Source organism: Neopelma chrysocephalum, unplaced genomic scaffold, assembly GCF_003984885.1.
Source record: "Neopelma chrysocephalum unplaced genomic scaffold, ASM398488v2 Primary Assembly neopelma1_147, whole genome shotgun sequence".
Taxonomy (NCBI): domain Eukaryota; kingdom Metazoa; phylum Chordata; class Aves; order Passeriformes; family Pipridae; genus Neopelma; species Neopelma chrysocephalum.
This window is the reverse complement of record NW_020897809.1, coordinates 10,341,905-10,365,908: the sequence shown is the minus strand read 5'-3', so window position 1 is coordinate 10,365,908 and position 24,004 is coordinate 10,341,905. Positions and strand designations below refer to the sequence as shown.

The following is a 24,004-nucleotide window of genomic DNA, read 5'->3' as shown; positions in this document are numbered from 1 at the left end:
TGTATGCAGGTGTCTATATGACCATTATATCCACAAAAATGTTGTCATTAGACTGGGAATTCGAGGGTTGGATTCACCTTTGCATCCAATTAGACTAAACCTCTTTCTAGGGCCCAGTTCTTGATGTGCCTTAGAGCTCATCAGCAATCCTTGCAGTTTTTTTAACAACAAAGCTTCACAAGGTGTCCTGCAGCACTTGCTCAGGGGGTGCCTTAACCTGCAGTGCTCCTTATCAGGGGTGAGCAGCTCTTCCTTAGCATTACCAAGTCTGAGCAGACCACAGTGTGCACTGCAGTGACACCACCATCATGTCAGTCCCAGAGCTGCTGTGGTCAACAGCTTGGCTTGCTCTAGTCACGGGAAGATGTCCCAAAAAGGCACTATTCTGTGCCCAGTCACCTGGTGTTATGTTACAGAACAGCTGCTGGAGAAGCCCTGGTGCATGTGCTAGCCTTACAGTCCCTGCTATCTGCACAGTTTTAATGGAACTTCTTCTTTAAATTCATATGAATGCAGTCCAATCTTAATGGACTGACCATCAAAATATCTCTGTGCAGCAGGGAAGAACCACCATCTCAACAACACACACTGCAGCAGGAGAAGATGGAGCTTTCTGCTGATTTATTTATCTAAGAAAAACTTGTCTCAATTACAGCACAAATACTGTATATTGGCCAAAGAGGCTTCTCTCTGAGGGGAGAACTTCTCTCCTCCCAGTGCCTTGTGTTTATAATCTCCTGGGTTTTGACACTGCTCTCTGCACAGAGCCCAGTTTGGCCCCTCCTGCTTCCCCACAAGCTCCAAGGAGGTTTCACACGAGAGCAGGCATGGTGGGACCATTAAACTGACTGCCACAGGCAGCCCCAACAGGGAATTGTTCCTCTTGGTTTCACCACAGAAAGAATGGAGTTCTCCAGCTATTTAAGTACTTTTGTGAAAACTCACTGCAGGTGGTCTAAGACCAAAATCTGTCACCTCTTGTTACCCTAAAGGAGAAGGAGAAGGGTGCCTTCTTGCTAAGGATGTGAGGTGGCCAGGACATACGTTTTAGTCTGCCACAGAAAGGAGAGGAGACGAGAGCTTGTTCTCTTCATTTTCAGTGGCACACCATCAGACTGCAAGGCAAACTGCTTTCTGTAGGAATGTAATAGCTGACCTTTCATACTAGTTCCCATGGGTACTTTGAAAGACTCTTTCTAGAAATAAGTTACACGTCTACTGAATAAAATCAAGGAAAATATAACTGTACTCTTTCACTTTTCTAGGAGGCACATTTCTTCAGTGTCTCAGAAAAGTCTCTGAATGTTTTTTGGCAAAATGAACCTATTTAATTGCAGATTGAACCCCAGACCAATGACACAAATTACAGAATATGACAAGGAAATTTAAAACACCTTCCAGCAACAAGTATGAGCCTTTGACAGATTGAGGTCAGTACAAAATTTTGGGTATCTTAATTTTGCATGTGAGACTGACCATCATCGAACAAGGCACTGGCTGCAAAGGCCACAGTAACACCAAGCTGCTCTCTGTCATCACAGCTTCAAGGCAGCTGCATCCTGCACTTAATAATTCCCAGGGGAAATGCCTCATGAAGAGAGAATAGCACTAAACGCTGCTTCCAGCTTCATTCTCAGTATAGCTGAGAGGAGAATTTGACCTTTGGTAACTTGATTAATACCAAATTAACAGATGGCTTTGGACTTTCCTTGAGATTGTTTGCTCATCCCTGTGTCTCGCTGTCCTCCCTGAGACCCCCAGACACCACCTCTGCATACACTGAAAGTGGGGGCAAGGGCCACAGTCTCGAGAGAGCAATGGAGCTGCATATCCCTCCTCCACAACCTGCCCTGACAGAGCAGCTGGTTTCACCCTGGATGCAATGCCTTGGTGTTTTTAAGAAGTGTTACTCATGTTTTTGACATTTTACAAAGGTTATTCTGAAATTTCTATTAAAACAACGTGGGAGAGGTGCCTGTGGAAAAATACAGCATTGGCACTGAGAGCCCCATTGCAAAGCACATTAAATTAAATGAAGCAGCACCGATACAAAAAATTTCTACTAAAACCCCATGATTTATCACAAGCATAACCTTCTCTTCTTTGTGTAATTAAAATAGACTTCAAGTAGTACAAACACAGGAGATTAAGCCCGTCTTACCTGGAATAGGTATAATGGGAATACTTTCATTGGGGACCACACGGGGGGAACTGCTGTCCTCCACATAGAAATGAGCAGTCTGGAAACACTTTCTGTTAAAGGAAAAAGAAAAAAAAATACACTCAGGGTGTGAAAAACTGCCTCTGAAAAAAACAGACAAAAACTTTGTACGTGTTCTGCTTCTCCATTTCTGCTCCATACTTTCAGATGTTATAGTTTTAAAACACTGATGCATGAAAACACATGTGCATTTTCTACAATTACAATCCTAATTCCAGATTCTGGTGTGCTCTAATTCATTGACATCTGACATCCACCCATCATAAATGCCTCTATATATTATTGCTAAGCACTACAGAATATGAAACTATACTCATAAAAGTTAGTGGCTGCAAAACAGGTTTCAAATACATCATTCAGAAAGAAACTCTGCACACAAAAAACATATTCAGCAAAAAATTCAAGCCCAAATCTACCTGAGACACTTGCATTTCCAGGGAAAATACACTTACTGTAAAAGTTTCTGCTGCGTAACAGCCAGCAGACAGTAATACAGCATCTGTAACTGCTTCATATCATGATGCTCTGCTATGAAAGTTATTCTTCAAACATTAAGGTTTTTTATTTGTAACACTAAAGTCATATAACCCTCCTCCTGAAAACTTGTATTACATATGCCTCTTCAGAAAAATGCAATAGACACTTAGCTTGGGCCCGAGGACTCATCTCTGAAAAGGCCTATAAGGAAGAGCAGAACTTAAATCCACCTGACTCATTTTTACCTGTATTTAATGCAAAGCAGAGAGCACAAGCTGGTCATCACAGAAAAGGTGCTGAGCAGAGTAACATCAAGAGATCCAGGGAGACTCTGCATGGTGATGTTAACTGAGGCAGGGTTTTCCAACACCAGCGTCACTGCTCATTGCTGACTTAATGAGCTGCTTGAGGCTGGAACTGAATATTTAATGAGTCTTGCTTGGTGTGAGCAGCTATTGTGGGCAGGAAAAGGGTCTGCTCTCATCTGTCGGGTGCTAAACAATAGCTTCCCATTTCAGAAAGATCCCCCTCATTGCCAGCCTTCAACTGCTCCTCAACACCTGGGCAAAGTTTGCAGGAGGCCTGGTGAGCAGTGCTTTTGCCAAGTTGCTGGTTCCCTTGCTCAAACATATTTGCACGTAGTGGCTTCTGAGTTCCTGCCTTGCAGTCTGGGGCTCTGCAACTCGGGCATTGTGCTCTCCATAGAGAGCCCATCGGCAGAGCCGGCTCCGCAGACTTCGTCAAAGTAATTTGTGCTCCCTTTGTTTCCAACATCCATACATGCCAGGAGGGGGGAAAAATGGCACTGAAAACCTAACCATCTCTTAGGCGAAACCAGAACCTAAAAAAATCCAGGTCCTTGCTTTCCACACATCTGTACTTTCTACTGCACAGGCACAGTGCTTTATAACACAAGCACAAGCTATGGCAGCACAAGTACAACTTAAGACAATACAGAAGCAGGAGAGAGTGGATTTCACAGCATGGAGTCACTGTCTGGGAGCAGCTTTCTATTTTCAGGCATGATGTCTTGCATTGTGCTGATGTTATTTATTTAGTGAGTATACTCACCAAATAGACTCATATATTCTTTTGTTAAGAAACACCATAAGGTGAATTCACACATGAGGATGCAAGATGTGCAATAGTCTCACAGCATTTAAAAACCTCAGTTGAACTCCCCCCGCCCCGCCACTTGCTCCGTTCTCATTTTTTTTTTGGCAGCCTTTATTTTGGACAGTGCACACCCTGGGGGCACGCAGCAGAATAAATCAGTCACACATAAAGAAGAAACTATGAATATGAAACAGGCAAAATGTTCCTGATTTTGATGTATTTGGGGCTCTTTCCCTTGAGTCAATACTACAGAAATCCTTGAATGGCTTCTCCTGGTAATGAAGGCCTTAAAAAGGTGTTTGATAAAAACCCAGACCTTTACACAGGGATTTACAGGAATTTTTTAAAGCTGATGATACTGAAGAAAAGCAATTATTTTTTGTTAATTTGTTATTTTATGCTCTGAGAGGCTCTGATAGGCTGGCATTATGGTTTTATACGCAGTCATAAGATGGCTTTTCCTTAATAGCCTCAAAACATGTAATTGTGTCAGATAATCTCATTGGGTGGTATTTTAAGGCCCATGATGGCGATAGCTGAATACCCAGCCCAGTGCAACTGCTGAGCACAATGTTGGAAGAACAATGTATTAAATGAATATTTCACATGGTAAACTTTGCTATGATCATTAATGTCATTAAAAATTCTGTGTTTTAGTCCTGGAAGACTTTCTGTAGCTGTTTTGCAAAGGCAGTCACCATGGAATTTGACTAGAGGTTTTCTCAAGTCACAAACATCACACTAAAATACACTCTCATCTGATGTAAATACCTACATAATGCAGCATGTTCATTACTTCACAATACTGGATACTGGCACATTAGGTGAAGACATGCTTCTCAAACTGTTTTTTCCCCACTTGCTCGTAATTGCTGCACATATTCCAAGTTTAGCCTCTCCAGGTGAGGTCACTACACACAGGCCATCTCATCCCTGTCCTGGTGACTCCTCCCATGTCTCTGGGACCATACAGGCTCAAACTTGAGAGCAGGATGAAGTGGATCGAGCTTTAAAAGACCTTTTGCAGATTTAATGAACTCGCTGGATCAATTTTCCAGCAAGTTCTGCTTATTGGGTCTGTTTCCTACTCTTGCATCTTTCCTCTGTGCAGCACCAGGAGGGAGCACACATCTCAGGGTGCTAGGCAGATGATTCCAGTTTGGATAATGTCCATTTTTCCTAAGTGAGGAAACATCAGGGCCTAAGAAGAGCTTTTGCAAACTCATGCCTAATGTGTAGTAATAAATACTGGTATCTAGTATCAAGGCTACTGAGGGGCATTTCAGACAATTCAGTATCTTCCTCCTCCCTCAGTTTAGGATGCTCCTTTCTATCCCTTGGCATTTCCCCTACCCATTACCTCTCCCTCCAGATACAAACCTTAAGTGGCAGCAGTTGCTAAGGCTACAAGAGGCTGCAGTAAATCTAAGTGTGTATATCAGGAGGGCTGGATAAAGGAAAAGGATGAGAGTAGGAAATTGCTTGTTTCGAGCCACTGGAGACACAGCCTAGGAGAGAGGGGGGAGTGGATGCAGGGCTAGACAAGGTGCAAATCCACACCTATTTTCACATGAGCACTTCAGCCTGTAACTTTTAACCCCAGTGTGTATACATGGGCAGGTGTTTGCACCTGTGTGCCCACTTGCTCAGTCAGCAGAAAAAAGTACCAGATTTTTTTTCCTAATAGAAGCAGTCCTTAGTGAATGCACAACTGGGATTTGTCACGGCATAAATGATTATTAAAATCTTAACAACTGAAGCACTGATTTTAGAATAATTATTGTATTTCTGCAGCACTGGTTGAGGAAAAGAAAATCACAACCTTGATTTCACTTCCAAAAGGCTTTGGGGAGCTCACATCTTTTCTGCGAAATACCAAAGAGTCTGTTGTCTCTGAAATATGCCTGTGAGCAGTGAAGCACACCGTTTTCTCTAGCCCCATATGTTTTTTTGGCTCCCTTTCCCTGGGGTACAATAACTGTGCGAGATTGTGGTGATCAGACACACGGTTGTCACATATGGACCCAAATGCAGAAAGTAAAACACTGCGAGATTAGCATCTCCCCAGAGAAGGAGGAGAGGCAGGGGTTGGAACTCAAAGACAATGTGAGGGAGAGCATCCTCTGCCCAGAATCTTTTTGCAGAGATACTGGCCGTGAGTTACTAATGCAAACTAACAGGACGCAAAGTCCAGAGCAGCAGCACCTTGTCACCAAGCTGAAAGCACAAAAATATGCCAAGAGATGGTCTTGATTAGCTTGTTCCATCTCTGCTGAGCAAAATACCAGATTAGCTTCTGTAGAAGTAGAGATGCCTTGTGAGATTTTTGACACTCAAACCAGGTTTCCCTTGGTTCTTAGTTACTAAAGCTCAAGCAGTTTCTTCTTTATACTCCTCTAAAATCAAAAGGGAGAACTAGATCACATAATGGCCTGAAAGCACGGATGCATTTTAGTTTCGTGTAGAAGACAGTTCCTCAGTGTTTAGTTAATACTGCCTCCAATAGAAACACACAGCACACCACAGTCGATGGGAGCACTGGGAATTGCTCCGAGGGCAGTGTCTGGCCTTTACTCCTCCATAGTGGGTCTAGTGCAGGCAACATCCCCTGATCTGCAATGACAGGCATGGGATCCGCAGTGCTCTGGAGCAGCTGAGGCTGGGAGAGGAGGAGCAAGGGATTATTGCAGAAGGGCAAGCGGCCACCTCTGCAGTGGCCAGCTGGAACCACCAGGGCAGTGGCTGAACAGAGGAAAAATCAAAGGGGAATGCTTCATGTTCTGGGGACACCCAAGAACCATGCCTTGCTTCACACGCTGAAGTGACCAGCCCGTTCATTGCTCCTCGTTCACTACAGACCTTCTCCTTCCAGGTGTTTATGCTGGCTGGAGCAGTGTGTATTCCCTCTTCAAGGCTAGCCAGATTTATACTACTTTATTTCTGTAAGAGCATCTAGGAGCTCTAGGCTCTGGGTTTCTTGCAACTACTCTCTTCTTGAATCATTACCTTCTAAAGCATGACCAATTCAGGGGCAGATGGCTTGAAAGGGTCCTGAAGGCCTATCCACTACTGTCAGAGCAGGGCAAACCTTGTCCTTCAGGTACCCTTCCTCCAGAAACAGCCTCCCACAGACAGAACCTCTGCAAAATGTACATTTATTAACAAAGAGACCAGTAGTCCCTGCAGCCACCCAACTTACACACACAGTCCTTAGCTGTGGGGAGAACAGGCAAATTCGAATCTGTAAGAGATCTTTAAACCAGGCTGGACAGGACATGGCTTAGTCTTTATCAAATGCAACCTGGATACAGGCATTCATTCACCACACTCCTCCGTCACAGAGTGTCTGCAAGCAACTCCCAAACAAAGATGCAAAGACAGGAAATGATCCCCTTTTACTACCTCTGTACATTCATTCTCACTTTCAATAGAACAAAAGCTGCTTCAGATTCTCCTTGAACTGTTTTGCATGTTTTCCAGGAGACACAATTAAGATTGGTTTCTGCTGGCACCAAAAACAAAGTATGTATGCAGTCAAGTGTACTAGTAACACATGGCTCTGCACTTTAAACTAGCTTCACTATTCCTTGGCAAGCATTTGTCACTGTCAGAATTGGCAATGACTCCTCAGAAAAGAGCACAGACTACGGAACAACAGAAGTGCTGCAAATCATGACCATGTCACCAGCAGAGCAGTGGATGGGAGCCTGGACAACAGCTGTCTGCAGTCTGCACTGCTCTAGCTGGGGTCATCAGTCACTGATTTTTATGAGCAATAAAACTGACTCAAGCGTTAAGAAGAAAAAGAGGAGAGAAAACCACACGAAAAAAGCTGATCTTATGAATATGAATAAGTGACCAGCATGGAGCTGTGATATTACATTCATTGTATCAGAGGGGCATCTGCATTTACTCTTTTTTTGGCCAGAAAATGGCTTATATTGCCCCAATTTTCTACAATTATTTTCTTTCCCAAGTCTTAACACTTAATGATCAGAATTCAAAAGCCAAGTTACAAAAGAACCTCTGCCATGCTGGAGCTGTAAGGCAGTGAATGCTGACTGAACTGGAGGTACTAGAGGATATACAAAGCAGGATTGCATAAAACCCAGGAGAATAAAGGAAAGCTGAAAAAGGAGCAAAATTTCCCGACAATAATGCTGATTTTCCTGCAGATCCCTCCTGAAGGTGATTCGCCTTCTCCCTACAAAGCAATTTCTGCCTTTAACATTCTTGAGTAGTGTTAAGCATCACACAGATATGGTAACTGGAGATGTCTACATGGTACATGGGTAGGTTTCAGAAGTGCATGGTATGCCAAGTCCTTGGCATCTTTTCCTGGACAGAATGGTGAAAAGTAGAGTGTCCCTTTCAGAGGACTTCCTCTGGGTAAGGAGAAGTGTTTTTTCACATCAGTGAGTTGTCACACAACCACAGAGTTCCACAAAAGGTTCCAAACGCTAATCACCAGTCCAACAACATATTCTGCAGTATTATAGGGAAATAAGGACAGGAAAAAAACTGGGAAAAGGCTGATGGGAAAAAAAAGAAGGTGGACAAAACTTCGGGACAGTATTTGTGCTGAAGAACACACCACTAGTAAAACTGCTCATCTGAAAAACTAATCTGCAAACAAGACTAGGGATTTCTGACACAGAACGACAGCTAATTTAATATTTATGGCCTAAATTTGCCAGCTGACTACACAGCTCTCCATAAAATTAAAAATCCTCTTCCCTCGATCCTTTGAGATCCTATCCTGCACCAGAGCCCGACACCCATTTACATCACATACGGTATTGAACTCAGGCATTATACAAGTCATCATAATTTTTAGAAGGGTATTCAAATAATTAAACAGTTAAGAAATTACAACACAGCCCCAGATGAGCTGCCTTCAAGTCCTCCCCCTTCATCAGCTGTGAGACCAGAGAGCACCCAGGTGGCCAGTGCAGAAATACACTTAGAAAGCTCTTTAATTGCGAATCATAAGTGGATAAGTCTTAGTTTAACTCAGCACAAACATTTTCCACACTTCCTTGTCCCATCTTCCTGGTGTTCCTGGAGAACAGTGAAGGTGATGGCGAAACCTTATTTGTGATGACACTTAGCCCTGTGACACTTGGTAGCTAATTACTCTCCTGGTGACCTCTGACAGGGCTAGAGGCACCAGACCTTCCCCTCCTGCTTTAATCAATACTCACAACAGCTGTCTTGGATACACTCAGCAATTTTACAGATGACTGAATGAATTTACTCATCAGTATTTTCTACTGCAAGAGAACAAGCTCCCTGGTTATATGCATTACTACTCCAAACTTCAATGTCTTCAGACAAAAATGGGGTAGACAAACCTATAGGAGGTATCTTAAAATGGTTTAAAAATTAGGTACAGTTTTAAAAACCAAAGGGAAGCCTGACGTATTCATTTTCTTCTCCCTAAGCCAACTATTTATGTAATGCAACATTCATAACAAAGGCTAGAAAATCACAGAGGAAAACAAAGATATGCCTTTTCCAATCAAATAATACCTTAGGCAGTTTCTATAAAATGTGTACTTTCAATGCCCTAACCATCATGTAATATTAAAAAGGAACCTTAAAACTTTCTCACAGAAGGTAGCTGGATTTAAGCAGGTGAAGAGTTGTTCTGTAATCACAAGAGCTACAGCAATCAATGAAGATTGCCTCTTACTAGAGAGGAGCCTTTACTAGCACCTCCAAGAACTCAAAATTGGGCATACTTGATATTATCATTTCAGGACATGAATTCCCTTTGACATGATGTATCTTAGGAAAGGAAAGAATAAAAACAGGGTGGCACACTGGGAGGTTAAAATACAGGTAATTTTAAACACAAAGTGTAATTCATCTGGTTTGGAAATAGTGTTATAGGAAAACCAAAACAGAGATGATCCAGCCTAGGAGGGGATAGCATAAACAGAGAGACAGCAGTCTCTCTTTGGAATATTCACCTGAATGTCCCTAATTACTCCCACCTAATTACTCTCAAAATGGAAGAGCTCTGCTCTTTCTTTTTGCAAAAATATTCTTTCAATCCTCCAAATCATCAGGATGTTGAATTGACAGATGTTTTAGGTATCTCAATCTGCAGCCTAGGATCTAAGATTAACACAAAAATCTGCTAAAAATTTAGGCACAGCTTTTTCCTCTGTTTTAATGGCCCTGCCCATCTTCAGGCAGAAATGCCAGTTTGTTAAATGTAATGAAATACTCAATGGGAAGCTCCATCTTTCTCAACACACATGTCCACATGCACCTGGACTAAAGCTGCATGGGAGAACTAGGAAGATTTCCCAACACTGCTGGACGTAATTCATGTTTACCTTGTTTGGGGCCAAGATAAAATATTAAAAGTGTGATTATTTCCTTTCTTTCTTAATCACTGTGTATTTGGAGGCTGGGCTTTTTTCATTGGCCATTTCAACAAGAAATAGCTATGTAAAAATTTTTATGGTCTCTCTGCTAACTCTGTTTAAAACACAATTAGAAATGGCATTACATCTTTGGAAGCACAGCACAAAGGAAAAGAAATGAGCAGCTGGTGCCAAGAGCAGAGAAGCAAATCATTTAGTACCTGGTAGATAATGAGAACACTGAAAATACACTACTTAATGCTAGTGCTCTGACAGGGCTACGTACATCACCTCATCACGCTAATACAGACAGACCGGGTGGCAGCCAGCTGGTCCTGCCTCCCCACCCATTTCCCTGAAAGCAAAGATTTGTAAGCCGCCAAATAATAAACCTGGACAGAAGTCTTGAGGATCATTAATCTCGCTATCAATCAACCCATTTGGAGATTTGCTTCTTGCTGTCGCTGCTGCTAATCTGGTACTGACTCGAGAGCTCTGGGGAAGCCTGGAGTATGTGTGTCTGAGGAATTGCTTTAATGAGTTTCTTGCATTCAAAGGTTAACAAATGTGACAAGGAAACACAAATATGGGGACAATAAACTGCCATCCACTGAACCAAACCACTGAGAAATACCACGTTGTGTATTCTGCTGTGGTATGTGGAACACAACCCCAACTAGCTCTGGAAAAATCCCCGAGTCAGATGCCAGGAGATGTGCAGGCGCTCCTTATCTGCTGGGATAACTACCCCGGGCACAGCTCTGCACTAACAGCACTGTGCTGCAGAGAAGTAAGCTGTGTTTGCTGAAGTGGGGTTCTGGTTAAGTCAAGCAGTCAGTGTGCTGTGAACAAATCCACTGGGCTCCCTTCGCCAGACACCACAGACCCAGGGCAATTAATGTATCACAATAAAAAGCCCCCGCATCAGTAGGACCCTTCCAGTAGCAGTTGATTAAACTGCTGTATTTTCTGTGAGAATGTTTCTAAAAAATAAATAGCATCAACAACAACAATATAAACAAATCCCAAGATAATTAAACTACAAGAAAAATCTTATTAATACCAAAAAAGCAGATAGCAGCATTAAGCATACACAGATGCCTGTGTATAATAAAGAAGCGCAGAAAAAAACAACAACATATATTTTAAACTACCATCTCCACAGACCAAATAAGCCATAAGAAAAAATCTAGAGTTATAAGCAAGTAATGGAGGTAGAATCCACCACACCATGAGGCAGAGGAGACTAGAGGGATGATCCTGACAGTGCGTGAAATGAAGTGAGGAAGAGTTCCCTTTTCAAAATATTTATTAAAAAAGGACACTTTGAAGTTTCAGGCCTATAACCCATTCAAAGCTTCTTGAATTTTAGTGCCAAGGAAATACACATTTCTTACACAGAAAGGATTCAAAGTATGAGGCATATCAGAAAAATTACCACAATGTCTATTAGCAGGCTCTCAATTATACAAAACAGTCAAGAATTGAAAAATCATAAAGTAGCAGATGTAGAAGAGATTTTGCTTTTAAAAAATCAGTTGATATTATTTTGAAAATTAGAAACAGAAAACTAGAGACTGCTTTCATCCTCATGACAAACTCTTTTTCACTAAGTATGCACTCAGGCAAAAAAACTTTGCTTTCCTGTTGTTTTAATCAGTGTGTGGAAACAGCTACTAATCACAGGAGCAGAACATTTTGATATAAGATAAAAGTTCATTGCAGATAAGCAAAACGGGAGAAATTCAGTCAACCCACGTTAATTATTAGAGCCCTTAACACGAGATACAGTTTAATATATTTTCTATTTATGGACCGTTCTCTTTATTTGATCTACTTCTAGAGCTTTAATCTACCTTTTATTAAGCTCTTTATAACCTTTCAATGTAGGTTATAAATGATAAATGTGGAACCGGGGAAAAGGAGAAAAAAGCCCACAAGAACTGCAGTTCACATCTTAGGAAGAACACATGAATTCCTCCTAAAGTATGAAGAAACGTGCCTGGATCCACAGGCACTTGCTCAGAAAGGAGACACGTAATTAAACACACGCTCTTGGCTCCGCATTTCCTTTCCTTGAAGCTCATGAAGGTACGTGGCTGCACAGGCACACACGCTGTCCTCGAGGAACGTAGATCTCCTGGGTGAACTGTTCAGCCCTGACACCTCTAGCAAGTCACATCCATTTTCCTCCTGCTGTATTCATGCATTTCATTTCCCTGCTCTGATGCGATCTGTGGTGCTGCTTTGGCTGCCATCAGTGCAGCAATCAGACTGTGAGCTTGGCAGCGGGAAAGACAGCAGCCATCACCGTGTCCAGGTGTGCAGGCAAGGGGAGATTCCAGTGGGGACTAAAGTCCTGCTGTCAGACCCACCCCAAATATTTTCATCTCTGCTCATAGCTGGGAACGGTAGTAACAAGTTCTTGTTTTATTCTAGTGCTTTAATTCAGGGAGTTTTGTGAGCTAAAAATGTTTAAAATGCAGACTAAACAGCAGAGTATTTTGCCACTATTTCTGGTAGTTTTGTCCCAGACATTTGGTTTCAGATCTGTGATTTCCTGTCGAGAACACACAAGTGTGAAATACTTGTTGATCCGTTTATTCATTTGCCTCCTGGCTGATCGTAGCCATTTTGACAGAATGGATAAATTGACTTGCTCCTTGTTGTTTTTTTTTTTTCCACATGCTTCTCCATCAGCCTGGAAGCACTGCCCCAGCTATCACTCCTACACCCTCACTTTACATCCTGTGCCCTCCTTTTAGAGGCTTTCTGAGCTAATTTCACACAAAATCCAGGTTGTCTGAAATGCAACAAACAAACTCTTGTTATAGCAGCTTCTGCAACTCCATCTGCCAGATGAAAACAATACATAATATTTAGAGAAATTATTTTTGAACAATTCAAACCCAGTGAATACTTTACATCACTCTTTATAACACAAGATATATCTGTGACAACCGCACTTGGTTACTCGAGGCAGGATTTAACTATTTATGTACAGCACATCTCAGCAAATCATCTATTTTTCCAAGTCATGAACAAACACTGTGGTTTGGAAAAGGAACACATCTTGATAGTCTCATTGAGGAAATGGCAAAGGTAACAGCTTCAAGTGATCAGGCAAAACGCTGTAACATCAGCACAAGATTTTCAATGCAAAGTAATTTCATGAGGCTAACAAATGAGTCACTTCTCCAACAGACATGTAGCAGAACACAGTGCATTTAATTGATGTGCCCTTTTATTGCAAAACATACTGTCTCCCTCTGGTTTGACTGGAGCAATGGGATGCAGCATTGCCAGGAAAAAGCTGAATAATGCAGACTTGGCACCACATAGTAACTAAATGTTGATTCATGGAAATTATGAGACATTCAAGGGGACAGGTCCCAGGCTCCAAATTATGCTCCACTCTTGTATTGCCCCCATGTGATTATAGCAAGTTTGCTTAAAATTTGCTGCTCACTCTTCTAATTGGATTCCTGCAAAGGGCAGTTTGCTGTGCCATGAGCCTGTCACTTTATATTCTGCTTTAACTCCAAACCACTCAATTAATATTAAATTCCATTTATTATAAAAGCATTTGTTTCTACCCATACAGTGCTATCAGCAGCCATCTCATTAATATTCATTTCCACAAAATAGCCCACTGATGTTAAGATCTCAGATACAGCTAGTAACTTTAAAAGGGGAAAATATGTGAAGCCAGGAAGGTCAAAACAGAACATGAGCTGTAACAGAAAACACCCAACCCATATGAATTTAATTCCTCTTTTGCAGAAACCTCAGTAAATACAAAAAGGTTGTTAGAGAACAATGACAATGTCAGAGTTAATCCAGTCACCAGAACAGAATGAGGAGTGAGGTTGCCAATACATCTCTCTCTGGGATGGGCAGTTGCTGTATCTGGTACACCAAGGGAAAAAAGTGCTGGAAGAAGGAATGGAAGGGAAATGCTCATCCCATGCCTTATCTCCCCATGAGCCGAGCTGCCTACTTTCCAGGCTTATAAAAAAACCAAACCCAGAAAACTGAGAACTGTGGATAACCTTAAGCCCTGGGCTAAGGTTAGTTTAAAACCCTTCTCCTCAGCATGATTCTCTGTGCTCATCACACATGGAATTAGCACAGCCTGTCCCAGCTTGAGAGTGCAGAGGTCCCACTGGACCCCATGCTCACTGTCCACAGAGTTATGGAGCAGTGGGCTGAAGATGGTTTAAGTGTTTCAAAAAAAGCTGATGTAAAGCTCAGGGATTCTCTTGCACACCTTCAGTACCAGGAAGCACCGCTAGGGAAAGAGAGGACATCCAAGTGCAAGCTCAGATTCTGTAGACAGCACTGCCACTCATCACAATCACAGTCTGACTAAAACACAGACTTTTCATTTCCCCATGGGCCCAGCTGCAGCTTGGGTTATCTCCAAAGCTCATGAAATGGGAGCATTTCTTCTCTGCTCAGCAGTGTCCAGCTGCTTCTCACGCAGAATGCTCCTGAGAGTGAGATTACACATTCAGACACGGTGAGACAAAGCAGCTGCTGACAATGTCTATCAAATGCAGTGATTTCTTCTCTTCTGCTCTCTTATTCTGTGCACCTCAAATAAAACTATGCTGCAGAGACAACAGGTAGTAGTGGTCTCCACCTATACCTTTAAACTATACAACAGGGAACTTGTTCCACGTAGCTCTGTGGCTAACAAAACCAGGGAATGTTGAACTCTAACCTGCTACCACAAGGAGCTAAAATGATTCCCTACTGTACATCAGTGCTGCTTTTGTAAAGGTCCAGGCTCTGCAAAAAGACAGATGGAATCTAAACTGATGGGCCTTTAAAGATGTCAAGCCTTTCCTCACAGAGATGCCATATAAAATCTTTCTTCTTCCCAATAACTTTTTAGTAACCAGAGCACACATGTCAACTCTCTGTGTGGCACCACTCAGGGCTCACCCTATCAACATAAAACCTTTAGAACTTATCACCTCGGGTTTACCAATGGGATAACAATGCTTTTATATCTAAAAATAAAGAGATTAATTGACACAGCCTGGCAGATCACCATGCAACAGCAGACATCTAACTCCAATACTGTTTGCTGCCCCTCTTCTTCCCACAGATTGTTCCCGCATTTGCTACACGGTCTGGCTCAGAAAACCAGAGAGAGGAGAATGGGCTCCTGTTGCACTGCTGCAACCTTCGTGCTTTTGCTTTTAGGGCTACTCTCCTTGCAGAATTTGAAGCACAAGAATATCTGGAAGGCAGCAACGCCAAGCCTACAGGCTCCTGCTCTGACAGCCAAACACACTCCAGAGAGCGGCAGAGCCCACGTAGGTTCCCCATCCTTGTCTCCACCACCGGGTTATATGGAACAGAAGATTCTTGATCATCCATTTTCTTAAAGCTGTTTGTGTGAGGACCTGAGTCAAATTATTCTTTCTCCCCCAAAGAGCTGAACGGGCATTTTTACCATCAAGACTGTGAAGCAGTTGTGAAGTGCCCAACCATTTCTGAAGAGCCATCAGGGAGCTGGTGCCAACTCCTTATTCACAGGTGACAATCATTACCATAAGCAGAAGAAAAAGGCTTCTGTCCTCCTGACTGCAGCCAAGTGCTCCACAGGAGTTGGCTTTGCAGTGATAAATGTCACATTTACAATGGAGTTTGCAACACAGAAGTCCATAATTTGCTTTCCAGGGACCTGTGCTTGATTATCAGGAGAGTTAGAAGCATTCACTGAAGTCTAATGAATAGAATTAACACATCATTTAAACAGGGACTAATATGTATGCAAATGAGAAAAAGTTAAAAATAAGAGTTCAAGCCATAATTTCAGAAAACGTAGACTGCATCCTTATGAAATATGAATGTTTCAATTCACCTCATATCTTTACATCTATGTTAACTGCTTTGCATGTGAACAATAGGGTGCATCAAGCCCATTTTGATTTTTATATTTGAACTTGGACTTATAAAATGGATTATATTGAAACATGAATAATATATATGCTAATTAAAGACTGCATTTAATGACATAAATAAAAATGAAGACCAACACAGGCTAATTTCCATTTGCAAATTTCCTAATGACTACATTTTCCTTTAGAAAGCAGAAACTTTAATTCCATAGTCTCAGGAAAAAAACAAGAGAATACCTTCTTAGCTCAAATTGTTTTAAAAATCTTTTCATCTTTTTTATTCTTTAGGATTGATCTCCACAGAGATAGAATTGCTTTCCTAGATAGATTCAGTATTAAATAGCACCCAAGTCAAACTATGGTAATTTGTGCATGCAAATGGTGTGATTTAATTATTAATTAAGATTAGATTTTTTTTCTAATAAGGAATTATTGTTGATAAATATAAAGTTTATACACTCCTCAATATCACAAACACATCCACAGTAACTCTGACAGATGTAAACTAAGTAAATGCCCTTGATGCTTAATAGGCTGTTAATCATTCTCTGCCTTCCCCTTCCTGGTCCCCAAAATTAGACAGAACAAGGGCAGAGGACAATTGTGTAGTTATAGGGAGACCAGGTATTAGCAGAAAACATGACTTCAACTTCTGTCATGCAAAGCCTACAGAAAAGCTTGCTGAAGAATAAACAGATTGCAGGAAAAGCCCTTCTAAGTTAAAAGGCTTGTTTCTACCTATAACAGTGAGGAAGGTGGTGAAAAATCAGTTCATTCAAATGAATATGAAGCCTGTAATGACATCGGAGCCAGGAGAATGTTTTTTTGCTGTTGTGTAAATGTTGGTTCTGTGGATAAGAAGCCCAGACTCAGCCTTGACTGACAAAACCAGCATTTGCAGTTTGCTTTTCAGAGTCTGCAAAGCCAACCCATTTAGTCCCTGATTGAAATAGCAGCTGAATGCTTCAAAAACAAGGAGCTGTATGATCGGGAGGAGACTAAACATTCTGGTACATTTATGGCCCGAACTTTTATTAAAAAGCAAACCAAAATTAAAGTAATACGGCAGGTATGAGGACTGCCTCTTTCTAACTTTCACTGGGAACTTTCAGCAAGGGGTTCAGGAGATGCCATCCCTCTCCCTGCTTTGCAGAGGGCTGTGCTCTCACTCCCATTCAAACCCCACATTTACACCTAATATCCACCAGCAGGGGAAAACTCCATTTCCTATCTCCAGTCACTACTAGTGAGGGATTTGCCAACGCTGAGGAGCCCCTGGATCATCAGCCTCATGCCTGTGCAAAAGGAAAGACATCCCTTTACACATGACTTGGAGAAGCCCCCATCCACAGGTCCATCCATAACAGCTTAAAACGTCCTTAACACGGGGGTGAGAGGGATAAACTCATGCTGCTACAAAATTTTACCAGCACTCACTGGAAACTTTCTGATGGTGGTTAAAAAGTGGTTTTGAAGAGTGAATCATTGTGCTGGAATCCATCCATTTAACTCAATAACTCCATCAGAAAGAAAACATAAACCAAATTTGAGCCTCCGGGGAATAGAACATTTGTCATTAGTGAGAAATGTTTTGATTTATTATCTCTCTTTTTTCTTTTTAAACATTAACAATACTTTAAAAAATTCAAATTGGGCTTATTTCTATTACGTTATAAAAGTCAATTTGTAGAACATTTCAAAAAGTTTTGTTCTATTTTGGAAAAGACAGGATTTCCAAAGCATGAAACAACCCACCGATCAAGACCCAGGCATGCCGCCTACGCCTGTTTCAGCTTAAAAGTTAGAAGTCAAATGGATTTTAACCTGTAAGTCAGTAGAGTAAAACACATGCTGTTCATAGCAATAGAGGAACTGTTTTATTTTAAACTAACAAACTCAGCGTTCTACGACAAACTGAATGAATTGACGTACTCGCAACATTTGTAACAGCAGCACAAGGAGGGCTGTGCATTGCTGTGTGTAGGGTTTTCCTAAATTGCACAGGTTTTAAGGACAGTAAAATGAAGTCCACCCCTGTTTGCTATTGCTTTACTAGTCTGCAGATTCCCAGTATTTATCCAAGCAGTTAAGATTGCTGAATTGATTTAATATTCTTACCCTATAATTTTACACTCAGACCACATCCTGCTGTGAAATAGCTGGTGCTAATGTTAGTCCAAATGCTGCTGTGGGACTTAGGACAGCACAGGGCCCTTCAATAGCTATATTTTATGGTTACAAGGAGAGAGAAAAAATATAATTTATCTGGTTGCTGTGGTTAATTCACAGTTTCACAGCAGAGGTATACTGTTCCCTCAGGGTACATCTAGTTGTATTATAGGATATTTCATTCACAGTTTGTCCGAGACATTCCTCTAGCTCTGAACCTACTCCAGAGATACCTGTATACGCTTTAACACATACTCTTACATACTAAGGATATTAGAAAATATATTAACTAGAAACAGATCAATAGAAAACATAAACTAGCAACAGATCAAATGACAACAAGTAAACAAATTGTTTCTTTGAGCTGAGAAGGGGAACAGATAAAGAATGCATCCCTTTTCTTGAGAAAGAGTCTTTTTTTTTTTTGTAAAGTGATTCAATTTCACAAAAGGCATTCGTGAAATTTATTTATCTTTTAAAATACCTCTCAGAGCTTTAAAAGTCAGAGCTCAAAAATTTTAAAGTTGTATACAAGTTTCCTGTACAGTAGCTTACAAAACACTTAATAGATGATTACGAGAAGCCAGTGGTATCCTCCAGCCTGGCATCCTTTACCATTGTAGTTATGAAAAAAGCCACACTCCTCATAGCACACTATTTCTCTGCACCTACCAACCTGTTCTTAGTGGAGCCTAATAAGAATATTTTGATATTTAAAACTTATTCAAACTTATGCATTATAAACAACTACCTTTAATCCAGTAACTGCACAGATAAAATGTTGCTCTTTTTTTTTCCAGATCTCACCACTATACCAGCACTGGGGAAGGCATTTGCAGAAAAAATATGCCTGCAATTAATCCATTTAATTAGTTCCACAGAAACGAAACACAAAGATCGATTGCAGCCGTGCTGCAGATCCCTCCTTGCCTGACCTCAGCTGCCCTTGCCTGTTCTCCTCTGCTCTCTCTGCAGAAGAAAGTATTTCTGTAAATGTTGGGAAAATTTGGCTACACCACTAAACGAAGTAGGGATGAGAGGTGTCAACAGCAGTTTTCCAACTTGCTGCCAATACTTTTGCGTAAACTCCACCTCCTTAGGGGTGGGCCTGTGGGCAAAGCACAGCACCAACGTCTCAGCTCCTATGGGACACGTCTTTTAACAAACTAAAAATAAAAAGTATACTTTCTGGGTTTGGGAGTTTTCAAGGTCACCAAGATGATATTTTGATATTTCTAGTCTTCCACACCCGAAGCACGTATTCTCCTGTTGTTTGGCTCACGATTGCATGCTTGACATTATCTTTCAAAATAAAGGTGATGCTGATCTGGGCTCCCACTGAGTTCAATGGCCACATCCATAAAAGTGCCTGCAGAAAGATGTTCACACAACTGACCCACATGCTACAAACACTTTTAGAGTAAGAGTTCTCATTTAAAGGCACTGTTAAAATAATCACAATCCAGCAGGCACCAGGATTGCCAGCGCTGAGATGGGTGGTTTCACAGCTGTGAAATTTTGGTTCTTCAAACAATCACCACTCCCTATCTCCTGTGCATGAAAATACATCCAGTCTCTCCAGGGATGTCTTGATTCAGCCACCCTGGGTGTTTGCTCAAAGGATCTTTGCCCTTGGCACTGGGGTGGCCTCAGAGTGGCACTCGCTGCTGCCAACGGGGCAATACTGACAGGAGCAGTTTGGATGGTGCCTTAGGGAACACACAACAGGGGCAACAAACTGCAGCTACACCAACCCCTTCTCCTCTGTTTTGTTTTTAAACTGCAAATCACTGTTGTACTCTTAACTCTTCCCTACTTTTAGGCTCCCTGCTGTAGGAGAACAGATGGAACAAAACTCCAAACAGATTTTTTTTCCACCAACCTGTGGGTCTCCTGACACAGTTGTCCTCTGCAAGCTGCCTTTGCAGTTTCTTTCCTGCCCAGTTGTATCTTCCTTTCACTCTCTCCAAAGCTAGCACCCCCCCTTGCTCCTCCCCCCAAATCTTAGATGTGCTCTTTTATCAGCTTCACATTATCCACTTTAAACATGATGCATTTAAACTGTGTCTTTCAAATGCTTTTTCAGGCTCTAGCCTGTGATTTACAGGACAATTTATCACACTGCACCATCTCTCCTCTTGTCCTACACTTACATGTTTCCTTTAAAACTCCCCCCACAGAGCTGTGGAGAACAGGCCTAGAAGCTCCTGTGCAGGATCAGACTCCTGTGGTGCTTCTGACTGGAGCTGCTTAACCTGGTTTTAGAACTTAGAAATGATGGAAAATTCTACAGGCCACTACTTTATTGTCTTTCCTATCATGAAGCTGTTTCTAACGTCTAACCCAAATTTCCCTCTTGCTGCAATTTAAGCCAAAGGCCCCTCATTCCCAGCACAACGGGTGCATATGGTCACGTATTCCTTGCAGACACCTTTCACTTCCCTTCCCTCCCTGCTAACAGCCCTGCCTGCCCACCTGATCCAACAATCTTCCTTGTAGAAAAGGTACATCACATAAAGCCAACCAGAGTCCTCTCTTATTTACACCTGGAGATACACCAGCCTGCTATAAACCTGGATTTGCTTTTCACTGACAGGACAGCTGAGAGGAGAACACTGATTCTTGAAATTCAAAGGCTGGGCATATGTGACACAGGAAGAAGCTGGCTTCAAATACCTGGCAAGAAGTAACTTGTTATTGCAACTGCATATCCTTGAGAGCCCCTCTAAGATGCTACAGGTTCTTCAGTCACGTGAACTCAAATTTACAAGGGCAAGGTCTGATGGAGCTGATAGAAGTTATTCAGAAGTTAACACACTGTTAACATCAGTGGGATGGCTCAGGTTTAAACCTGAAGCAAAATCTAGATTGTCCTAATCTTGGAAGGGGACATTCCTGGGTCAGAAGGTGCTTACTGATTTTTGATTTTGCTCCTGATGCTCTATAATTAGTATTAAAAGTACTGTTTTCTGAGCTTTCTCAATATCCTGATAGTTCTGGAAATCACCACTGATCTGCATTTAAGCTTCTCCAAGTTCTTCTCAAGACAAAATATATTGGTTTGTAAAGCAACAACGCACTACCGTCCTCACCAGAGAGGAAAGGGGAATCTGGCAGAATTCTGGTTTGCGATAAAAGCAAAACTAGTGTTAATTAAAAAAGAGTAAAAGTAACAGGCATATAATGAGAGAACATGCCCCTTTCCACAGTCAAGCTTTTAACAGATCATCCAGCATGCTTAAAAAGCAACTTTCCATCTGCAAATCTGTCTCTCTCTCTTTTTTATCTAATGAGCATGAGTTAGTCTGTTCAAAAGCCCAAATGGGCATCTTGGGGCCAATTCAGCAGCAGGGGGTCCGTTACTATAACAACTGACAACTCCTGTGATTTCAAAAAGGCCCTGAAGTAGCCATTTGGGAAATGGTTATGAGCAAGCAGTCGGGAAGGGATGGCTGCGGGTGCAGGTCCTGTGCTCCCCTGCCTCAGCCTTTCCAGCAGGGAGCCAACCCCATGTCTCACCACCCTTGGGAACAGCCAGGCTCTGCTCCCTGCAAGAGGTGACGGTAAAACCCCACGAGCCGACAACGGGAGGAACAGCAGTGAATCACTAGGATTTGGTCTTAGTGGATCTACCTGTGGGCTCGGCCCCTTGCCCCAGGCTGTATGCTGCTGGATGAAAGAGCACAGATTCTGTCAGAGGAGTTTTCATATTGATTTTCCTCGTAATTGAAGAATGACGAGCGCTCAAAGTATGATACCAACAGACAGAACAAGCAAGTGGCAGCTGCCCTAAGCTTCGGGCTTGAAAGTGAGCTGCCTGAGTCAGCACAAAGGATGTGCTCAGTTCCCTGTGTGGGATAAGAGGGAGCTGATCACAGGCCTGCTCTCTTTTAATGAAAATGAACAGCACTTTGAGATACAGAACACAAAAGGGCCCAAGATTCAGTACCTTTACCTCTGGCACTGTCAAAATCACATAAAACCTGGATCTTCTGCAATAAGAGCTGAAGTGCTTTTCCTGCATTGTCTGGGTTGAGACAGGGACATCAGAAGACTCTGAATCAGGCTGGGCTGCACCCCACTTGCAAGCCAGTGATCTGCCCTGTTTCCATCCACCTGAGCCTGTCTGTCATTATATGGGACTAGATGTGGCCATTCCCAGAGGAAAACAAAGGCATGCCCCGTTCAATATGAGCAGGGCACATCTGGGCACTAAAAGCAACATTGAAGCTGGAAGAAGTTTCAGGCATGCCACTCACCTCCATGTTTCCCCTCGTGTCCCTGTGGTGTTGCCTGTTTCTGGCTTAGGAAGTCTCTTGCCCTTGTTGGCTAATTCTCCTCTCTGCCTGTGATGACACGAGTTGTGCTCTGGGGCACAGCCATCCCTAAGCTGAGCACAAGCACCTCGGCATGATCCTCAGGCATCACTGAGGGTAGTGTCGGAGTGAACATCCCCATCCATCCTCTTCATTCCTGCCTCGTGCTGGTCCCTCAGTTTGGCTGGTCCAGCTCTGTCTGGTTACTACATGAACCAGACTGGGAGCTAATCTGGTTTAAATCAGGACACGAAAGCCCCTCTCTTCTTTTTTTTTTTTACCATGGATTGTTTCACAATCCAGCTTCTCACATGGTTGTACAAACATTTGCATTGGGGTCACAGAGGGCAGAGCAAGGGCAGGAACAGAGGATGCCACATGAACTGCTGCTGCTGAAATAAATACTCATGCAACTGCACCCGAGGCATTCTTAAAATTAACACCCAGGGTCTCAGAAAGTGTTACCACCTAGCATCCTCCATGAGTGAGAAATGAGCAGAGTCACAGATATTTCAGAGTAAGCTGAAAGGAGCTTTTATCATTGTAAGCAAACAATTTTACAATGGTCTGTAAATTTGCAATGTTCCTTTTCCAATCAGTACAGTAGATGAACAACACATTGTGTACTCATAAAATAAAACCTAGAGATAGGTTCGAATAACAATTTCAGCACTTTTTACAACCTGCTACAGGCACAAGTTATTTTTTTTCCCCCCAATTAAGTTTTAACACTGTCTTAGCTAAGGAGCTGTGCAAGTTCCCTGGAATTTAACACCAAAAGGTAGTTTTCCAAGGCACGGTTACTAGAAATGGTAAATACAAGAGTTCTTGGGCTTATGTTGAAGCTTTCATTTCTGTATTACAAGTTGATTTACAAATATGGCTGACCAACCTTCTTCAGTGCTATTTTACCAGTGTCAGAACTCAGATGCTGAAATATTGAACACCTGAGCTTGCTCCCAGTGAGGTCTTTGCCACTGAGTTCAACAACAATACTCTCCACCCGTAAATGACTTGGCCCCGGGTCACACAGAAAATCAATGACTGAGTCAGAAAAAGAACCTGCATCTCCTGGTGCTCAATGTAATTTCTTCTGCACAGAAAGGCACTGCCAGAGAAGCACAAGGCTCTGTCACAGGACGTGTCCCAAGGATTCTGTTCAATTTGACAGGATGCTTAACGAAAACCTAAGAAAACTCTTACTGTCTACTAAATTCTACAGGGTTTTGCCTAAGGAAAATTAAAGACATCTTTTTCCCAAGCTGTCTCGTATACACGCATGACTATAAAACAAGCAACGCAAGCTTGCTTGCTCTTTGAAAGGCAGCAGCTGTGTTGTTCCAAAAATCCCTCCTGAATGTAAACATATTAGCACTGTATAAACAGCTTGATTTAATAAGAAATGCAATACAA

General features: G+C 42.1%; 1 protein-coding gene across 1 annotated transcript in view; it reads right to left on the bottom strand.

Annotated features, from left to right (window-relative positions):
- The window catches only part of PTPRG (protein tyrosine phosphatase, receptor type G), a 405,524-nt gene that overhangs the window by 41,560 nt on the left and 339,960 nt on the right, over positions 1–24,004 (bottom strand). The window contains exon 14 of the mRNA XM_027700470.1: positions 2,162–2,253. Coding sequence (XP_027556271.1) covers positions 2,162–2,253 — 92 coding nt within the window. The remainder of the gene's footprint in view (positions 1–2,161; positions 2,254–24,004) is intronic.